Source organism: Panicum hallii, chromosome 5 (assembly GCF_002211085.1).
Source record: "Panicum hallii strain FIL2 chromosome 5, PHallii_v3.1, whole genome shotgun sequence".
Classification (NCBI taxonomy): domain Eukaryota; kingdom Viridiplantae; phylum Streptophyta; class Magnoliopsida; order Poales; family Poaceae; genus Panicum; species Panicum hallii.
In genome coordinates this window covers 47,628,093-47,648,015 of record NC_038046.1, presented here as the reverse complement: position 1 = coordinate 47,648,015, position 19,923 = coordinate 47,628,093, and the positions used below count along the sequence as shown (strand labels likewise).

At 43.5% G+C, this 19,923-nt stretch overlaps 1 protein-coding gene across 1 annotated transcript; it reads left to right on the top strand.

Annotated features, from left to right (window-relative positions):
• Positions 1 to 15,585: 15,585 nt before the first annotated feature.
• LOC112892685 lies at positions 15,586 to 16,697 on the top strand. Its single transcript, XM_025959813.1, has 5 exons — positions 15,586 to 15,642; positions 15,728 to 15,820; positions 16,189 to 16,290; positions 16,373 to 16,441; positions 16,638 to 16,697. Exons 1-5 carry the CDS (start codon positions 15,586 to 15,588, stop codon positions 16,695 to 16,697), a joined length of 381 nt encoding a protein of 126 aa, XP_025815598.1.
• The last annotated feature ends 3,226 nt before the right edge of the window (positions 16,698 to 19,923 follow it).

Here is a 19,923-nt window from a genome sequence, read left to right as displayed (position 1 = left end):
GGATCGAGTACAAGCCAATCAAAAGCTCTCTGCAGATCGAGTGGTTAGCTTCATCTGTGACATCTTGCACCGATTCGGCTTCCCCAACACTATCATCACGGACCTGGAATCCAATTTCCACTCACATCTGTTCTAGGATTTCGGTGAACGCAGTGCCATTGAGGTCAAGTACATTTCAGTGGCTCACCCGCGGGCCAACGGCTAGGTTGAGCGCGCCAATGGCTTGATTCTTGATGGCTTAAAGAAGAGATTCTATGATGAGAACAGCAAAAAGGGTAGCAAGTGGACCAATGAGATCTTGTCAGTAATCTGGGGGCTTCGCACACAACCAAACAAAGCCATAGGACAGTAACCTTTCTTCCTCGTGTATGGATCTGAAGCTATATTACCGGCTGACGTCATGTGCAAATCTCCTCGACTGGAGATGTATGAAGAAGGTGTGGCTGATAACCCAAGACATCTCGAACTTGACTCGGTAGAGGAAATCAGATGCAATGTCTTGCTCCAGTCGGCCTGCTACTTACAAGGAGTCTGTCGTTACCACGACCGGAATGTTCAACAACATTCTTTCAACATTGGAGATATGGTCCTTCATCGCATCCAGGGCGAAACCGGGTTGCATAAGCTTAATTCGCGATGGGAGGGAACCTTCCTCGTGCACAAGGTTATAGAACCAGGGTCGTATCGCTTACAGTACCCTAATGGCCAAAAGGTTCCAAACTCCTAGAATATCGAGCACCTATGCCGTTTTCCTTCTTGGCTAACTTGTATCCCAAGTTGTCAGCCATGGCGTAGCATGGTATACTGGAGGGGCATCGCTCCCATACTTCCAGTACTACTCCGTCTACTAGTTCATGACTGGTACTACGTGGAGTTTATTGCATGGGCCTCGCTCCCATACTTCCAGTACTACTCCATCTACTGGTTCACGACTGATACTACGTGGAGTTTACTGCATGGGCCTCGCTCCCATACTTCTAGTACTACTCCGTCTACTAGTTCATGACTAGTACTATGTGGAGTTAACTGAAGGGGCTTCGCTCCCATACTTTCAGTAGTACTCCATCTATTGGTTCACGACTAGTACTATGTGGAGTTTACTGAAGGGCTTTGCTCCCATACTTTCAGTACTACTCCGTCTATTGGTTCACGACTAGTACTACATGGAGTTTACTGCATGGGCTCGCTCCCAAACTTCCAGTACTACTCCGTCTACCAGTTCACGATTGGTACTACGTGGAGTTTACTACATGGGCCTCGCTCCCATACTTCCAGTAACGCACAGACTACTAGTTTCAAACTAGTACTCTATTTTACTAAGGGGCTTCGCTCCCATACTTCCAGTACTACTCTGTTTACTATTCATGACTTGTACTACGTGCAGTTTACCGCAAGGCCATTGCTCCAATACTGCAAGTACTACTCCGTTTACTATTTCATGACTAGTACTACGTGCAGTTTCCTGCATGGGGCTCGCTCCCATGACACTGCGTTTACTAGTTCCCGACTAATTTTACACGTCGTTAGCTACTTTGACTACTCATCTCGCCTACAAAACTAGTCAGAATCGACTCCGACTAGTCGGCTTCATTGACAGTTCAAGATCCAGCAACAACTTGGCTAGGGCCTACGCTCGGGGGCTGGCGCCACCGACTACTAGGTGTGTCTTGTGGACTCATCTAGCTCCTAGGCTCGGGGGCTAGATACAACACGGCTCTCCGCGAACAAGGTTTGATTTTAGTAGTAATTTAGGGTAATTTTTGGAGAAATGAATTGTTTAACCATTTTTTAGGGAATCCATCGCGAAAAAAGAGGTTTTCAAATTTTTTAACCAATTTGCCCATCTGAACCATCAAATTTTTACCTTCATTGCATGCCACGATTCTGTGACTTATCTAAGGCAATACAAACCACCATACGGGACGTAGGGTATTATGCATATTGTGGCCCGAACCTGTCTAAATTTTCATGTTCCTTGCACCTTCGAGTTCTTGATCTTGGTGACACCCCACCTATAATCTAACACCTCGGGGGTATCCCTCGGTAGGCTTGAAGGTTAAACACCAATAACTTGTGAATCACTCTTGTATCCTGCACTGATGCAGTTTAAATCCTCAAATTGTCTAAGATTAATAAAGCTTCAAAAGTTCAGGAAAATAGGTTTCACAGTACTCATATTCTAAACTGGCTTAAAATGCGTACGTAGCTTATTAGGGTGCGTTTGGATCCTAGGGACTAAACTTTAGTCCTCTCTTTTGACACTGACTAGATGGACTAAATAAGAGTTAATTGCAAAACTAGTGGCATAAGTTGCGGCTAATTGTCGAGACAAACCTATTGATGCTAATTAGCCCACAATTAGCACATATTTACTCATAGCTACAGATCCGAGCATTAGTACCGGGCGGGAACCCCCGTTTAGTACCGGTTCCCCGCTCGGTACAGCCTGGGCGACAATAAAATGGCATGCATTTAGTACCAGATCTGATGCTCGGTACTAAATGCCGCATTTAATACCGGCTGGTAACACTACCCGGTACTAAACTGCTTGCCACACAGGGCGGTTGGGGCTGCAGTTTAGTACCAGCTGGTACTAAGTTCACTTTTTTTATTTTTTGCTTATTTTTTTCTTTCCTTTTCCCTTTTAGTTTTAATTCATATTCGTATTCTATCTGTATCCGTCTGCATATAGCTAGCATTTATATTCGTATTCTCGCATAGCAAAGACTACATATATATTAACTATATATATATACACAATTTATATACACTTCAAATATTACACTTGGGATCAAATATTACAAGTAGCCACATAAGTTATTTCATTACAAGTACTTTAAATATTACTTCTATTCATCGTCTTCCTTGTTTTCATCCAATTGACCCACGCTCATCCTATGATCGGCATAAAATTCACCGGCAGGATTTATCACCTCATCCATCAGGAATCCACAGAGTGGTTCTTGAATTGCCCTAACTCTTTCCGGTTCGATGATGTCTTCTTTCATTTTCCAAAGCAAACACATACAAACATCATTATTTTAAATTCATACATGTACGTAATTAAATGTCAGAAATTATTATTAATTTGATACGTACATCGAAATCTTTTTGCGTCATTTTCTTTGGGCCGATAAAGTCGTGGTTCAACTCACATACGTGATAGCCACATAAGTTGTTTCCTTCCGCCTATCTCATACACTATATATAGATGAATTATGAAATATTCATGGTGTTTAAAGAAATGACACTACATGTGCGAATTGTATTCATATGGAAAAGTCTGTCTTGACATAAAGATCACACGGCGTGTCTACGACTCCTATGTGCTTTTTTATGAAGCAGCCCATGCTTTCTAGAGGATGTCTATGAAGTTTTGATATTGTGTTATTGGCATCCTCTTTCCGTCGAACACCACAACTCTGGCTCGATCAATCTCGATACTGAGCAAGATCTAGTGATAGCTATTGATACATATATACAAATTAAATGTTGGATATACTTATTATCAAATTGAAGGGATGAAAATAGAGTCGAAGTACTCACTTGAAGTTGTACGACAACAGAATGAATGTACAAGTATGCTGCCTATCCAAGGCCCTAAATACATTATTCTCGGTCTGATTTGGCCATCTGGTTACACTATTCTTGTTTATAACATCAGGGTCCACGAAGCCGATGTGATAGTACCCCTTTCTTCGCATTCTTTCACCTTCATCCTACGCAATAGAAAAAAAAGAGGGTATGAGAAAGCACATAAGTATTGGAGCTATAATATAGCAATGAGAGGAAACACATACATAAGAAATACACTGATGAGGGACTTGTCTAGGGTGTCTTGATGGTATAGAAACCAAAGACTCACAAACTTGATCCATACGTCAGCTAGCCCCTGATGTAAATTGCTATCTTTAACCCGAGCTGCGAACATTACGTCTCCATCCGCAGTAGCCCTCATGTACCATTCATGCAGCTCACGCATTCTCATTGGTAGCATGTTCAACAACTCAGGCTACATAAGAGATTCCTGTGACACTCAGGTACTTGGTATTGTCACACACTGGATTTTAGTATGAAGTTGTGTGCAAAATGTGGTGAAAGTGTGTTTAAAAATTTAAATAACAAGGAAAAGGGGTGTTTATATAATTATAAAGTAATAAAGGTCCTTTAGTGTTGAATGGGAGAGAATGGGAAGTGGAATCCAAATACATAAAGTTTATTTTGCAAAAGTCAAGAACTTGCTTTTAAATCATGAAAATAGGTGAAACTACATATAGGATGTAAGTGTAGTGTAGTTTTTAAATAGGATTTATATAAAGTTTAGAAACTTTGCTAAGTTTTATATTAATTTCAAATCCTTCGCTCTTCTGCAAATGAACCTTAAAGCAAAGTTGTAGATTTTGATAAACCCTACACTTTTGCTTTTGGGCCCATTTCCAATTGAGCTCTGGTTAGAAAGTTACCAATACATTTTAGTGAGGTCCCTGCACTCTTGGAAAATCACAAAACAGTCCTCTTCTTCCTCCTCCAGCCCCTTCCTCCTCTATTTCCTCTCTGCGCCGCCCCACCACCCTCACCGGCCGTTCTCCCGAGGCTCTGCTGCCCCAGCGCCGCTCTCTTTCATGCGACGTGTCGCCTGGCTAATCCTCCCATCGCCCGCGCCGCCTCTGTTGGCTCCCTCTCACCCTACCACACCGGGCCGCCTGTGCCAAGCAGCCGCCACACATGCCCAAGGTGCACGACGGCGCCGCCCATCGACCTGAGCCCGGCCACGCGTCTGCTCTCCCTCTCCCTCTCTTCTACATCGTGATGTTCCCCTATAAAGCCCGATCCAAGCCCTTCCTTCTTGCTGTTTTGCCCTTTCTCTCCCTCGCGACCACCAAACCGACCACCGAGCCGCTCACTTGAATTCTCCGCGACCACTCCACCCCGCCCAAATCCCAACGCCCAGGAGCTTCCTCTCCTCCCCCGCCAACCTTCCGACCCGCTCTGGTCAAGCCTCTGGCATCCCTTGGCTGGAATTGACGTGACCCCGTGCCGCCGCTCGCCGGAGGAGCCCGAGGTCCACCTCACCGTCGACGACCACCTTCCGCCCCGTCTCCGACCAAATTGGGTACGGGAAACGCATCCCCACACTCCCATGATGCTTATGCGTGCCTCCTCTGTCCATGTTCGCCGGCCCCTCGGCGGGAACACTGACGCGCCGCCACGGCCGCCGCCATCTCTCGTCGCCGGCCATGCTCCGCCACTGCTCCTTGAGCACATCACCCACCAACAGACACTACTTGCTCCGTAGATCATGATAGGCCTGTCCTTCCCTGCCAGTGACATCGTCGCCAGCGAGAACGTGCCAGACAAACACGCCGACCGCCGTCGAGTGCTGGCAAGGGCATATTTGCGAATTCTTTTTCTGTTCTAAGGGCCCAGGTGCAAGAACCCGAGGGGCTCTCTACAAGTTTATTGTTTAGTGTTAGCTGTCAAATTGTAAAATTCATAGGAATGTGTAGAAAAACCCAAAAATTACCAAACTAGTTTTGTTGGAATCTATAAATATAAATCTACAACTTTTGTTAATAAAGTTTGGTTTGAAACTAAATGTTTTTTGATTTATTTTAAACTTAAAGTAAAAGGGTATCTTATGCATAACTTTTGCATACAAGCTTATTTTCTTGTGATTTTTGGTATGTAGCTTCTTTAAGTCATGAATAAGCTAGTGTAAAAATTTCATGCTTAGTATTTTTTTGTAGTTTAAGTTCTTTTAAAACTTTTACAAATCAAATTTAAAGTAGTTTGAAATTGTTTAAACATGTTCCTAAGGCTTCTCTGTTTGAATCTTTTTACCATAACCAAATATGTTGGTAATTAGTTCATAATTAAATTTTTAAGAATTTATAATTCTATTTACTCAGGGTTTGAATTTAAACTTAAAGTTTGAATTCAAATTCAAATGTTTTGGTTTCTGTTTTCAGAAAATTATGAGAAATTCACAATAAGCTTATTTATTGAAAATAAACTTAACCACAAAAATTCAAGGTCAGAACCTTTATGGTTTTTTAAAATAAAAATCAAACTTGTCAATTACTTCAAAGTAATTCCATAACTTAAGTATAAATGGTAGCTTAGGATCAAACCCCCCCCCCTACTTCATGAGTTTATATTTGTTAATTTGTTGGATTGCAACTTATTGTGAAGTAAAATCCTTAACTCAAGCACCATCTCACTTAAATCGTTGCATATCATGTAGAGTCAACAACACTCGACGACGGAATCTACGAGTTGATCCAGGAGCCCGAACAGGGATTTTCTGAAGACCCGGTGAACATCGTCGAGACTCTAACTGAAACTCCGAACCAAAGTTCCGAAATCTTTGACACTCCTGCCCCCAACCCTACTCAAGAAGGCAAGCCCCGGGGCATATTTCAGTATTTAATTTATTACAATTTTATACTTATGTATTATATATCTTGCATTAAGTCTAGGAGTTGAAATGGAACCCTAGATGCATGAATCCTAGGAACCAATGTATTGTGCCTGAGTCCATATCGAGTAGATGCTCTGCTAATAGGACCGGCAGAAGTCGGGTGATTTCCTGTCGCTCACGCGATATAGGAGTTGAATGTTTACTATTCTGCAATCACTATAAGGATGATGGACGGGGTCATGTGCAATATTATGACTCGGAAGGTTACCCCGTCTGTGTTCATAAAAGTTGTTAAGGTCGCAGTGTGTGGTAGTGGTGGCTAAGCATTTGAAAGTACTAGCCACATGCCGCGAAATATGGTAAAGCGGTAAGCCTAGTAACCAATCGGCCCGAGGAGTGGACATACCTCCCACCACTCGTAATTTGGTTTTTCTCACGCACCGACGTGTGGGAGTACGTTCCGCGTAGTGGACAGGAGTACAGTCATGTAGTCGCGCTACAGACGTATGTCCTGCACAATTGGTGTGCGTACGGTCCTACAGTCGCTTGTGGTGGCTCTGTTCCACGAGTCGGAATGAAAGGCAAACGGTTGCTTCGAAACTATCGTTGGATGTTCCAAGCGTGTGAGTTAGGTTTGCCTTGCAAGGTTTGGAAATTCGATTCAGAATCGTCTATTTCTCGTGGAGATTGAGACTGCTTATTCCTTCTGCCACATAGAGTAAGAACAGTAATCATTATGGAATAATCTGGATGGATGTTAATCTCTACATTGTTTGTCTAGTATAGGTGCTAACCTAGAATGATTAATGAAACTAGAACCTAACAGCTAAAATATGAAAGTTAGTTCATATTCTTTGTTGCTTTTCAGCTGAAATTAAACCCAGAACCATTTCAAGCCTTCATGAGTCTAGTTACATGGCTAAGTATACCATGAAACGGTTAAGCCTTGCTGAGTATTAGCATACTCAGTCTTGCTAGTAAAATTTTTAGGTATGACCTTCGAGAGCCCCACGGATAGTATGGCATGGCCAACCTCTATTCCGTTTGGCTGGTCCGTGGAGTGGGATCCGTCCCTAACTGGCAGTGACCCTCCTGAATGACTCCATACTTCGGGCTGAGTGTGGTGTTCACCTCCGCGACGAGTGTAGTCGTGTGTTAATTTTACTTCCGCTGTGAACCTGGACAAGCATGTGTAGCTTGTCGTTTTAAACAATGTTTGTATAAGTTTACTTTAACTTTGAAAGGGTTTGTAATAATGTTTAAAATTCTGTAATTAAAAGTTGGTGAGCTGTTGTGTGCTTGTAAACTCGCCTTCTTGCGAGGTAAACCTGCTTCGATCCTGTTGAACCGTGGTTGTATCGGGCAGAGACCCGACAGACCAAGGACCCAACAGACCAAGGGATTGTTCCGTTTGAAGTGCGTTGAGACAGTATCGGCTGTAGAGTCACTACAAGAATTATGATTTTTTATGACAAAAGTCCTCATGACGAGGACAAATATCGTCATATATTGCAACATTATATGATGATAAAATCTATGTCGTCATAAATTCATGAGCCCTTGAACTATTTATGACAACTCTCTTCTTTTGGTCACATAAAGATGCCGAGTGTCGTCACAAAATGTCAACCAGAGTAGCCGACCGTCTGTTATGGTTTTAATGATGACATGAAGTGTTTTTTTGTGACCTTTTTTCTACATCACTATTTGTTAATTATAACATGATTCCCGAACAGAAGTTGAACTTGTGCGTGATGAAATATTGGCAGAATGTATGGTTTAGGGAAATTATATATATGGAATTATATGGAGACTTCATGTGTCATGCCCAGAATCTGTCCTAAAATGGAAAACTGGGTTTTTATGACCCCAAGGCCATGTCATGGAATGTACATAATTTGTCACAAAATGTACAGATGTGAATGAAATCTGGACAGTACTGTAACTTGCATCACACATGAAGTATACACTAAAAACAGAAACATTGCATATAAGGTCTTACAATCTCTTAATTCAGATACAAATGTAGTAGCATAATTAAAATACAACAAATTCAATAACAGAAAAGTTCATGCATGGTTCACATATGTCTAGAAATGCAAAGGTCAATCAACATCACTGTCTTCTCCTGAAGTATTGCCTTCTTCTGGACTATGGTACTCAAGGTAGGTTTCATCTTCATCTTCGCGGTCTGCTTCATCACCTTGAGCAATATGTTTTTGTCGACGGATGCTCTCGACGAGGTCTCTACTAATAGGGCTGCCTGGATCATTATCCATGTGCAACAAATCCATATCTGGAGGAATGTCTCTCACTGCACCATCTCTAGATGAAATATGCTCCTCTTGGTATGCCTCTTGAGATCTCATTTGTACTTGTTCATGGATTGGTTGGTTTGTGTCGGACTCTTCGACATCAAATATATGTCGGTGGCCAAATTCTTGTAGCACTCGCCAACATGGCCCTAATTTTGTATCTTCCAAGAAAAATACTTGTGTAGCATCTATGGCCATAATGAAAGGATCATCCTTATACCATCGGCCTGTGATGTTTATGCTCTTGAAGTAACCATCATCTTTCATGTGGTATGTCCTTCCCCCAAGATGGTACCATTCACATCGTAATAAGATAACGGTTCTACTCCCTTTGCTGTTCTTACTGTAACTCAACTCAATAATGTCTATGATTGTCCCATAGAAGTCCATTGTGTCATCACCGTGAGTACCTGGGCACTTGATGGTGGAGTTCTGTGTCTTCCTATGTTCATCACGAGCCGTAGTGTGGTACCGTACCCCATTGATTATACAGGCTGTGTACGAACGCACTCGCGGATCCGGCCCACATGCTAGTGAGTACAAGTCTTCGTCAACAACTGTTGTGCCTTCATATTTCAATTTGGTAATCTGCCGGTAAAAAACATATAGAATTATTGAATTTGAAAATGTATTGGATCATAAATGATGAAGTCATGCTGTAGAAAGTAGAACACACATGATTCTCGAACCATGCAGCGAATTGTGTTGACATCTTTTTTTCAACATTGTTGACCTCTTCTTGTTCTAATTGTGCCCTATACATGCTGCAAAGGAAGAAGGTAATTAGTTATTTTGTGACACTAGTATTGAATAAAGATGGATGCAAAAGCAGGAATTACTCACTCTTTTTATTCGTCAACTTCTTCGCAGTTATTTAGAACAAACCAAACCATGGAGTCTATGTCTTTGTCTTGGTAATGAAGATTTGAAGCACCCAACAGGTTAATACCATGACCAAAAATAGAGTAACCATTGGGTGAGATGTTCTCTTGTCCATCTAAGTTTCTTTCAGGCCTAGTGAACCTACTAATGATGTCACTGAAATATGTTGAGCATTGGGTCGTACACTCATAGGCAGTGTATGCCTCTGCAATAGATCCTTCTGGTCTTGCTTGATTGCGAACGAAACGCTTTAAGGTGCCCAACCTTCTCTCAATGGTATACATCCATCCATACTGCACCGGTCCCCTAAGGAGTGCCTCATCAGGTAAGTGTACTGCTAGGTGAACCATAACATCGAAGAATGCTGGAGGATAGATTTTCTCTAGCTTGCAAATGATAAGCACAATATCTTCCTTCATCTGGTGTAGTGCATCAACCTTTATAGTTTTGGAGCAAAGTTGTCTAAAAAACCTACCCAATTCAACAATTACTTCATATACATCTTTGCGCACCAAACCACGAAGGCCAGCTGGTAAAATAAGCTGCAGCATTATATGACAGTCATGTGTTTTCAGCCCATGGATTGATCCTCCTCCCTCCATATTGACACATCTTGATATATTGGAGGCATAGCCATCTGAAAACTTAACATTGCTCACAAATTGCAAGAACTTCTTCTTGTCTTCTGGTTTTAGAACATAACAAGCTCTTGGCTTTGATGATGAACTACCACTGTCATCTAGCAAATGAAGCTCTTTTCTTATACCTCTATCCTCCAAATCTAGTCTAGCAGCGATGGTGTCCTTTGTCTTATTTGGGATATTAAGCAGAGTTGACAAAATGGCTTCACATATGTTTTTCTCTATGTGCATAACATCAAGGTTGTGCTGTAGCTTCAATTTTGACCAGTACGGTAAATCATACAAGCTAACCTTCAGATGCCATACTGGTTCATCTACATTACGGCATCGTTTTCTTGGTTTTGGCTTATCTGGATTCTTGCCTGGAACATAGCAAACTTCGTCCAACCTTGCCATAACCTCATCTGCATTAAATTTCCTTGGCTGCTCTCTTTTTTCATGCTTGCCATTGAAAGATTTGTTTGTCCTCCAAGCATGGTCGTTAGGGAGGAAACGTCTATGGTTTATGAAACCAATTTTGTTTCTAAGACATTCGGAGCATGGATTCTCATCACAGTATACACATGCAAAGTAACCCTTAGTGGTTCTGCCTGACATGGTGCCTAATGCAGGGTAGTCATGGATTCCAAACAGAATCGCTGCATGCAGGCTAAAGTCTTTGCCTTCAACTGCATCATAAGTTTTTACACCCTTCCAAAGCTCTATCGGGTCTGCTATCAAAGGCTGCATAAACACATGGAAATCTTTGCCTGGTGATTTTTTGCCTGGAATTAGTAAAGCAAGCATATAATTGGATTGGTCCATGCACATCCATGGTGGAAAATTGTATGGTACCACTAACACTGGCCATATGCTATATGAATTGCTCATCTGACCAAATGGGTTAAATCCATCAGTAGCAATGGCTAACCTCAAATTGCAGGGATCATCTACACAAGACTTGAAAGTCTCATCAAAATCTTTCCAAGCTTCCCCATCAGCAGGATGTCTCATTTCATTTTCAACGGGTACCCTCTTTTCCTTGTGCCATCTTGCATATTGTGCCCGCTGCATTGACATGAAAAGCCTTTGAAGGTGTGGAATTATTGGAAAGTAACAGAGGACCTTGTGAGGAACTTTCTTTCTGCCCTCCTTGTTCACTTTCCATCTTGTGAAGCCACAAGCTGGGCAATGATCATCGTCTTCATGGTCCTTCGAAAACAAGGCACAATCATACTTGCACGCATCAATAGAAACATAACCAAAACCAAGCTTCCGAAGCACAGCTTTCATCTCATTATATGACTTAGGAATTCTGGGCACATTCTTCAAAGTTGAAGAAAGCAACTCAAGGAATGTATCGAACCCAGATGTTGTTATCCGATTGTACACTTTTATATGCAGCAGTTTAATCATGAAAGATAGCCTAGTCTCCTCGGTGCAACCTGGATAAAGTTCACACTTTGCCTCTTCCATGAGTTGTTTATATAAGTTACCACCGAGGCCATGGCTTGCTGCGTCGCGCAAATCTTGAATCAACCCCTGAACTCCCCTTGCACCGTCATCTATGACATCTTCAGCTTGTCCTTCCTCATCAAGTGGTGCCTGGCCTTGGTCAGTTCCATCACATGACATATCTTCAGGTACACCAGCGAGTTCTCCATCATCATCTTGTCCAACATCATCTTCTTCCTCTCCATGATGAGCCCACCTAATATAGCACCTAGACATACCATTGAGCTCGATATCCTCATGTACATCATCTAGGCTTTTCTCTTTCTGGTTCAAGCATTTTCGGCATGGGCACTTGATTTTCTCATCTGCACTACTATATCTACCTCTGACATATTCCATGAATTGTTGAACACCAGACAAAAAGGCCGGCGAAAATGGTGCACTTGTATAAATCCAACTTCTATCCATCTCGACCTGGATAAATTAGGTACAAAGAGTAACAAATCCATCTTAAATCCCTCGACTAAAGTTAAAACAGTACAAGAAAAATTCTAAATTGACAGAGGTACACATCACTGAACTCACCTTGTGGGGGTGGTTTCCGCGCATGGATGCTGGTGGGGGGTGGAGCAGCTCGTTTTGCTGGTGAAGATCCACCGTGGGTTGGACCCCTGGGCTCCACGTACCACAGTGCAGGTGAGGGGAGGGGCGGCGGCTGCTGGAAGTGAGGGGGTGGGTGCCAGATGCAGGTGAGGGGAGGGGCGGCGGCTGTTGAACGTGAGGGGGTGGGCGCGAGCTGCAGGTGAGGGGAGGGGTGGCGAGGCAGGTGAGTGCAGGTGCTGGTCGCCGGCAAGCCTGCAGGTGAGGGGAGGGGCGGCAGCTGTTGGAGGTGAGGGGGTGGGCGCCACATGCAGGTGAGGGGAGGGGCGGCAGCTGCTGGAGGTGAGGGGGTGGGCGCCAGATGCAGGTGAGGGGAGGGGCGGCGGCTGCTGGACGTGAGGGGGTAGGCGCGAGCTGCAGGTGAGGGGAGGGGTGGCGAGGCAGGTGAGTGCGGGTGCTAGTCGTCGGCAAGCCTGCAGGTGAGGGGAGGGGCGGCAAGGCAGCAGGTTGGGGCGGCCTGATGCCTACAGGCAGTGGCCAAACGGGCACACAATGAGCAGTGGCTAGGTGGTCCAGTGTATCAATGACATGTGGGCCCAGATGTTCATGTCTAAATCTTGTAACAAATGTTTCTCCTACATACCATCTCAAAATCTGATGCATTTTTTTCTAAAAATTTCTAAAATCATGATCTTTCAAATTTTTGTGTTGATTTTGATCATATTTTCATGTTACAAAGTTTGAACGATTCACAAGTCGAAGGAACAATCTCTCCTATAGCCTCATGAAACTATTAGTGAGACATGTAATTTTTATGAACAAACTTACTGCCACTTTGTCGAATGAACTAACTACCAAAACAAAAAGTGTTCATTTTGATGAGATGTGCAATCTTTGTGTTCATCACTTTTTATTTTGAAAGTATTTAGTACACCAATTTTTAGTCCATAGACCGTCAAATTTGAAATTCAAATTTGAAACTGTCAAAAAAAGTTCAAATGAAAAAATAGCCGAAACCAAAAATGTAGATCTGGACGAGTTGAACATTTTTGTTTTATACATTCATTTCATTTTCAATCGTTTACTAGGCCTAAAAATCGGTTTGAAATCCTAATAGAACTCAAAGGGTCACTGACAATCCGGGCCCACCCGCCAGGGCGAAATTTTCGCTGCCGCACCTGGCTCTCTCCCGCGCTATCCCGCTCGCCGACACACGGGACCCACCCCACCTCCCGCTCAAGCCATCCAAATCCCCCCTCGCCTTATCCTCTTGCCCGGCTAGGGATAGGGGAAAAATCCCCAATCCTTGGTCCCCTCTCCTCGCCGACACACCACCCCCGCTGTCCCTCAAGCCCCGGCCCGCTGCCGTGCCGACCCACCACCTCTGCTGCCACGCCGACCCACCAGCCCCGCTGCCGCGCCGACCCACCACCCCCGCTGTCACTCAACCCCGCAACGTCAACGAGCATGGCCTCCTCCTACCTCCCCGCCACTTAGCGGCGACCAGCGCGGACGACGTCCACGTCAACGCCAGAGGCCGGAGAGCCCCGTCGACATCCTGAACTTTGCTCCGACAGAGGCGCCCCGAAGGCATCCACGTGCACTCCTCAACGCCGGCTATAGTATGCTTCCTCCTCCAAAGGTACTCTGCTTCCCCCTTCTCCTCCATTGCTTGGTATTTGCACGTCTAGAAATGTTCAGAAAAGTTACAGTCTGAATATTGAAGCTGTTGCCTGTAAATGAGTTAATGAATCATGAAGGCAGGTTCTGCCAAGGACCTGGTTTTGTCTTACATTCTATTAATTGTTATTTTTTCTTGTTCCTAACATTTGTTAGTTCTTTTGCATCTCTTTTATAGAAATTGAATCCAGTTTCTGCTCTCTGTGCGTTTCATGAAACTAAGTAAGAAATGAAAAAAACCCAGTACGAGCTGGAAAGGGATGAAAGGGTAAGGGAGGTCCAGGAACTTTTTGCGTCTCTAGGTATTCCAATACTAGCTGAGGATGTTAGAGATGTTTTTTCCAAAAAGGAAAAGTGCATGGGGAAGACAATAGAGTCTGACAATGAATATGACCCATCCTCTGACATTGATAACCAATGTGACAGTGATGATGACTACGATGATGACCTAAATAATGAGGATACTACTGAGGTGAGATGCATTACTAGGCCAATTAACAAGTATGTTGTTAGTCTTTTTCAATCATGTACTTCATTGTAGTCATTTAATGTACTTCACTCATTATCCTTAATTGATAAGATGCATGTTTCTCTTGGCAGGTACGAGCCATGGTTCCACGAACTCGCCCTAAGAAGCAAAAGATGACACAAATGGCGGCTGCAAAGCAGCTGCCACCGTGCTCGCCTACCAAATTTACTAGGAAACAGGCAGCCAGGCCTACTGGAGGCCGTCCACCACCTAGGGATGCAAACCAGCTGCCACCGTGCACGCCTACCAGATTGACACGGCAACAGGCAGCCATGGCTTTGCCTGGAGGCCGTCCACCACCTAGGGATGCAAACCAGCTGCCACCGTGCACGCCTACCAGATTGACTAGGCAACAGGCAGCCATGGCATCGCCTGGAGGCCGTCCACCACCTAGGGATGTAAACCAGCTGCCACCGTGCACGCCTACCAGATTGACTAGGCAACAGGCAGCCATGGCATCGCCTGGAGGCCGTCCACCACTAGGAAAGATTGCCTTTGCCTGCTGAGACTGCTTCAAAAGCCAACCCTAAAACTAATCCCATTTCCAGTGCTTCTAGATTACCCAGCACCAGTCCACCCATATCTACGCCTATTGGAAACACTAAGCATAGGACTTGGCATAGAGAAGATGATAAAGAGAGGAAACAAGCTGCCTATCCAAGTGGCTGAAGGGAAGAAAAGACCTGATGTCCCACTTCAAGCAGCGAAGCTGGCATCAGAAACTGGTGTAGCTCTTAGAGACAAGCTGCCTATCTACACATCTTGGAAGCTTTATGAAAAAGATGGGGGGCCAGTAGAAGTACAAAAAGTGCTTGATAAAGTGGCGGTGAGACACCTAATTCACTTCAACTACTTTCTTTCATTACTAGCTCTACTCCCATGTAAGAAATTTTGTCAAATAAATCATTTGTGTGACTGCAGAATAGGTTGGATGTGGATGTTAAGAATGATGGACCAAGCAAATCTGCATGCACTGATATCATTAAGAAGGGAGTAAAGCAGCACAGGTATCACCTAAAAAGGAAGTACTTCGACGAGTCCCTGACACTGGAACAGCTGTTGGCCAAAGAACCTCCACCTAAAATGAAGAAAGAGGAGTGGATCCAGCTCGTAAAGTACTGGTGTGACCCAAAGAATCAGGTCCATGGCCTGCATCACTGCTTTTGTTAACATGCAATCAAACTGTGCCTGTGAATTAGAACTTTGTATTGCATTTGTGGTGTAGGAGAAATCTGCGAAGAATAAAGTAAACCGATCCAAGGTGCAGCTTCACCAAAAAACTGGTTCTAGGTCCTACATAGCCTATCGATACAGCCTGGTAATACTATTGCTTTCACTTCGGGGCACTTTTGGGGTGCTTTTGGGTTGTATGTTCAACATCTTTAAGCTCCTGTTATGTTGCAAAGGAAAATGTAGTTCATGGCTATTTGTAGTGTTTTTCCTCTACTGAATAGCTATTTCTAGTGTTTTTCCTTTTGGAATTTATTTGCACAAGGAAACTGAGAAATATGGATGAAAAGGGCAAGGCTCTTTCTGATACTAAACATTTTGCTTCTTGTACTTTATGTGATTATTTTGTTCTGTATGCACACTAATTGCCTAGTGTTCGGCTGGATCCTTTTGTTACTATGCAATGCAAACTGAGATGTATGCTTCAAAGTCATCCAAGGCTTTTACATGCTGTAGAGGCCTAAGTACAACAACAGCGATCCAGATGCTGTAGAGTTCTTTGGGGAATGTATGAATAGTTCCAAAAATGGTCGCACTCCTCTTGCCAATGAAATATATGTAAGTTCCAAAATGATTTGATACATCTATTGTACTCAACTACGTGCCTGGCCTTGTTATTAACTGCATTCTCTTTATGTAGGAACGGATGGTGGCAGAGAAGGATAGAGAGCCAGAAGAAGGAGAAGCAAAAAAATCTCCCACCAAGATTGTTGATGAAACTCTTAGCGAGATCAGCCGCTCATCCACATTTCTTCCTAACATGGGTGCCCCTTGACCATCAAAGAATGCTCAGTCCTCATCGACAGCAGCACAAGCACGCATCCGAGCTGAGTTTGAGGCAAGCCTCCAAGCTGAAAGAGAGGAAGCTGCTAGGAAGCGGGAAGAGTTGCAGACACAGCTTGAAGCTCAGCAGGCCGCACTTGAAGAAAACCAAAATTTGCTGTGGCAGACCCAAGAGGAAGTGAGGGGGATGATTAGAAGGTTTGAGGAGACTAATGCGCTGCTGCGAGCTGTCCTGAAACTTCAGAAAGATTGAGGTATGACTGCAGTTTCTGAGGATGAGGCCTTTGTCTAAGCTTTTGCTACATTGCTTCAACTTAGTCTGTGCTTGGAACTTTGTGAGAACTATATGCCATCTGGTTGTATGTTAGATTGTGCCATATATTTGTTTGTTTGCTGGAACCTGGAACAATGTGCTGCAACCTAGAACCTGGAACTATGTGGTTGAACAAGTATGCTGCAAGTTTGTGGTTCGAACATGTGTATCCATGATGGCTTCAGTGAATTGTGTCGACCTGTGAATTCTGAATGATTTGTGAATTGTGGTGTCAATCCTGTGGATGATGGCTGATATATGTGTATTAATTATGCTTTTGTATGATGTGATGAAAGACCAGTGGGGCGATGCTGTCATGAATGGAATGCCAATTTGTGATGCCACAGACTCGTCTGCAAATGTGTGTAAATACCATATGAACCAGTACAAAACATGACAAAATATAACTGTCACATAATCTACAAAAACTATACATGACGACACTGCGATGTCACAAAAAACCATCAAAACTTGTTCTTCGTCTTACCATTTGTGACGACTCGTACATAATGTGATGCGTTGACTAGCTAATATATGACAGAAGTAGTGGTCATAAAAGGTAACAATATGTGATGCTAGAAATCTTCCGTCACAAAAAATACAAACATTTTGTGACCGTGGACCATAAAACCGTCACGAGGTACTTTATGTGACGGTCGTTTTGTGACGACTGTGACGCGGGGATTTTGGTCATAACTTACTTTTTATGACCAATTGCGTACTTTACATGAAAAATTCAGTTTGTCATAAAAGCCAAGATTTCTTGTAGTGAGTGATGTCTAGCGCACTTGAGGCGAAATAATTCAGGCGGTTCTGCCACAATTCCCCCATTACAAATGGTTTTCTTCTTACCCCTAGGTGAATCAGGATTGGAACCTCCACGCGAAGTTGAGCTTTTATGAGTTTCGTTTCCGCCACAAACTCAGCCCATTTTGTTCGAGCCACATTTCCGTTTTGGCTTCCTCGATCCAGATGCCTGGAAAAATATCTATTAATACACGCATTTCAAACATAGAGAATTCATACATACATACATACATACATACATACATACATACATACATACATACATACATACATACATACATACATACATACATACATACATATCATGTTAGTTTATATATGCATGAATTTAATATACCATCAACAGTATCGTTGAGATATTGGCTATCGTCATCCTTGGGTGCATCATCTTCGAGGGACAATGGGTGATTCGTACCTTCAAAAATTATATTGTGAAGGAACTCCTAGTCATCAATACTAGGACTCATTTCGACTCCTGTGCAAACAAAATATGCAATGTCTATGATATTCTACAATATTCAATAATTTTCTACAATAAATACATGAAGTTGTAGCACAACAAATTTACATCACATATAATTTTCTTCTATTCCCTACAATTTTCACCTTCTTCTACAATATTATATAATTTTCTACAATATTATAAAAATTACTATAATTTTCTACAATTTTCTACTATTCCCTACAATTTTTCACCTTCTTCTACAATATTCTAAAAGATTCTATAATATTATACAATAATTACATTTTTTACACTATTCTACACTATTCTACAATTTTCTACCATTTTCAACAAATTTCTATAATTTTCTACCACACTTACAAATATTTAAAAAACTAAAAAAAGGCCACATCAGCACATTGTAGTGCTGACGTCAGCGTGGGGCTTACATCCGGGGGGAGCGGGGATGCGATGGCATGCGTAGGGGTGGCAGGCGGCCCAGGGCGTGGCGAGGTGGCCGTTGCAAACCGGCGGCCGAGGGCATGGCGGTGGCGGGTGCACCTGGAGGCTGGCGGCTAAGAGCATGGTGGCTGCGGGCACGCTTGGAGGTCGACGGCGTGGCTCGTCGCGCGTGAGGGCCGGCGGTGAGAGCTAGGGTGTGGCGCGGCGGTGAGGGGTCGGGGCAAGGCGGCGCGGAGGCTGGGCCCGGGGCAGAGCGCCGCACTGCGGGGAGGTTGGGCCGTGGCGGCGGTCGGGTGAGACAAGGACGAGACGGAGTAGCGTGCACGGATCGGAGGCCGGCCAGGATAAGGCGCGGCGCACGCGTGGCACCAGGCTGGTAGACGATGCGGGGATGGCAGCACGCAGCATGGAGGCCCTGCGGCAGCATAGGGATGACGTGGAGGTGCGGTGGGTCGGGAGGTGGACCGAGGCGGAGCTGCGGCTGGCGACGGAGACGAGAGGGGACTTGGCATCGATTGAGATCGACGCCAAGTGCTGTGCGCTATAAAGGGCCGCCTGTTTAATACCGGGCCGTGGCTGTGCCTGGTACTAAACTGGTGCTATCGCCGTTTAGTACCGGACACAGCCACGACCCAGTACTAAACTGCCTCCACTGGCGGACAATTTTGGTGGTAGCAGTTTAGTACCGGGCGATGCCTCGGCCCGGTACTAAAGAGCCAAATTCTGATTTCTTTTATATCTTGCATTGTAGGTGTTTTAGATGTTTTTTATGTGTAATAAATTAACTAAAGGCACAAAAAATACAAACATATAATATTTTGAGCATGCAAAATTATATTATTGTATAGTTTACATCACTTGGTCACATGACATATAGTTCTATGCACTTAATTCAACATATTGATTCCAAATTACCTTTTATAAGTGTTTTAAATATTTTCTGTGTGTAATAAATTAAATATAGGTGCAAAAAATGCAAATATATAATATTTTGACCACATTGTCCGAATAGTATCGTTATTCGAAAGATACGACGACATACATTACATAAATCACCAAATACAATGTAACGGTTACACAAAGCTACTCATCATTATTTAACAGAACATTGGTAATCTTCCATTTGATGATGGTCCCTTGGTTGTGATCGCGGTGTAAGTAAGGAGCATCCTCTTTGGATAACTGGATGCTGGGGTCAACATTGACTGAGAATGGAGGAATGTCAACAAATTGATAAAATCTTAAAACTTGTTCGAAATATCCTCAACTTCAATGATTTTTCTTTTAACTAGAAGAACTATGTGGCATTTTGGCTCATCGTTCTTGGATTTGCTTGACATGTCCTTCTTTGGTTCACTTGACATGTCCTTCACATAGAACACTT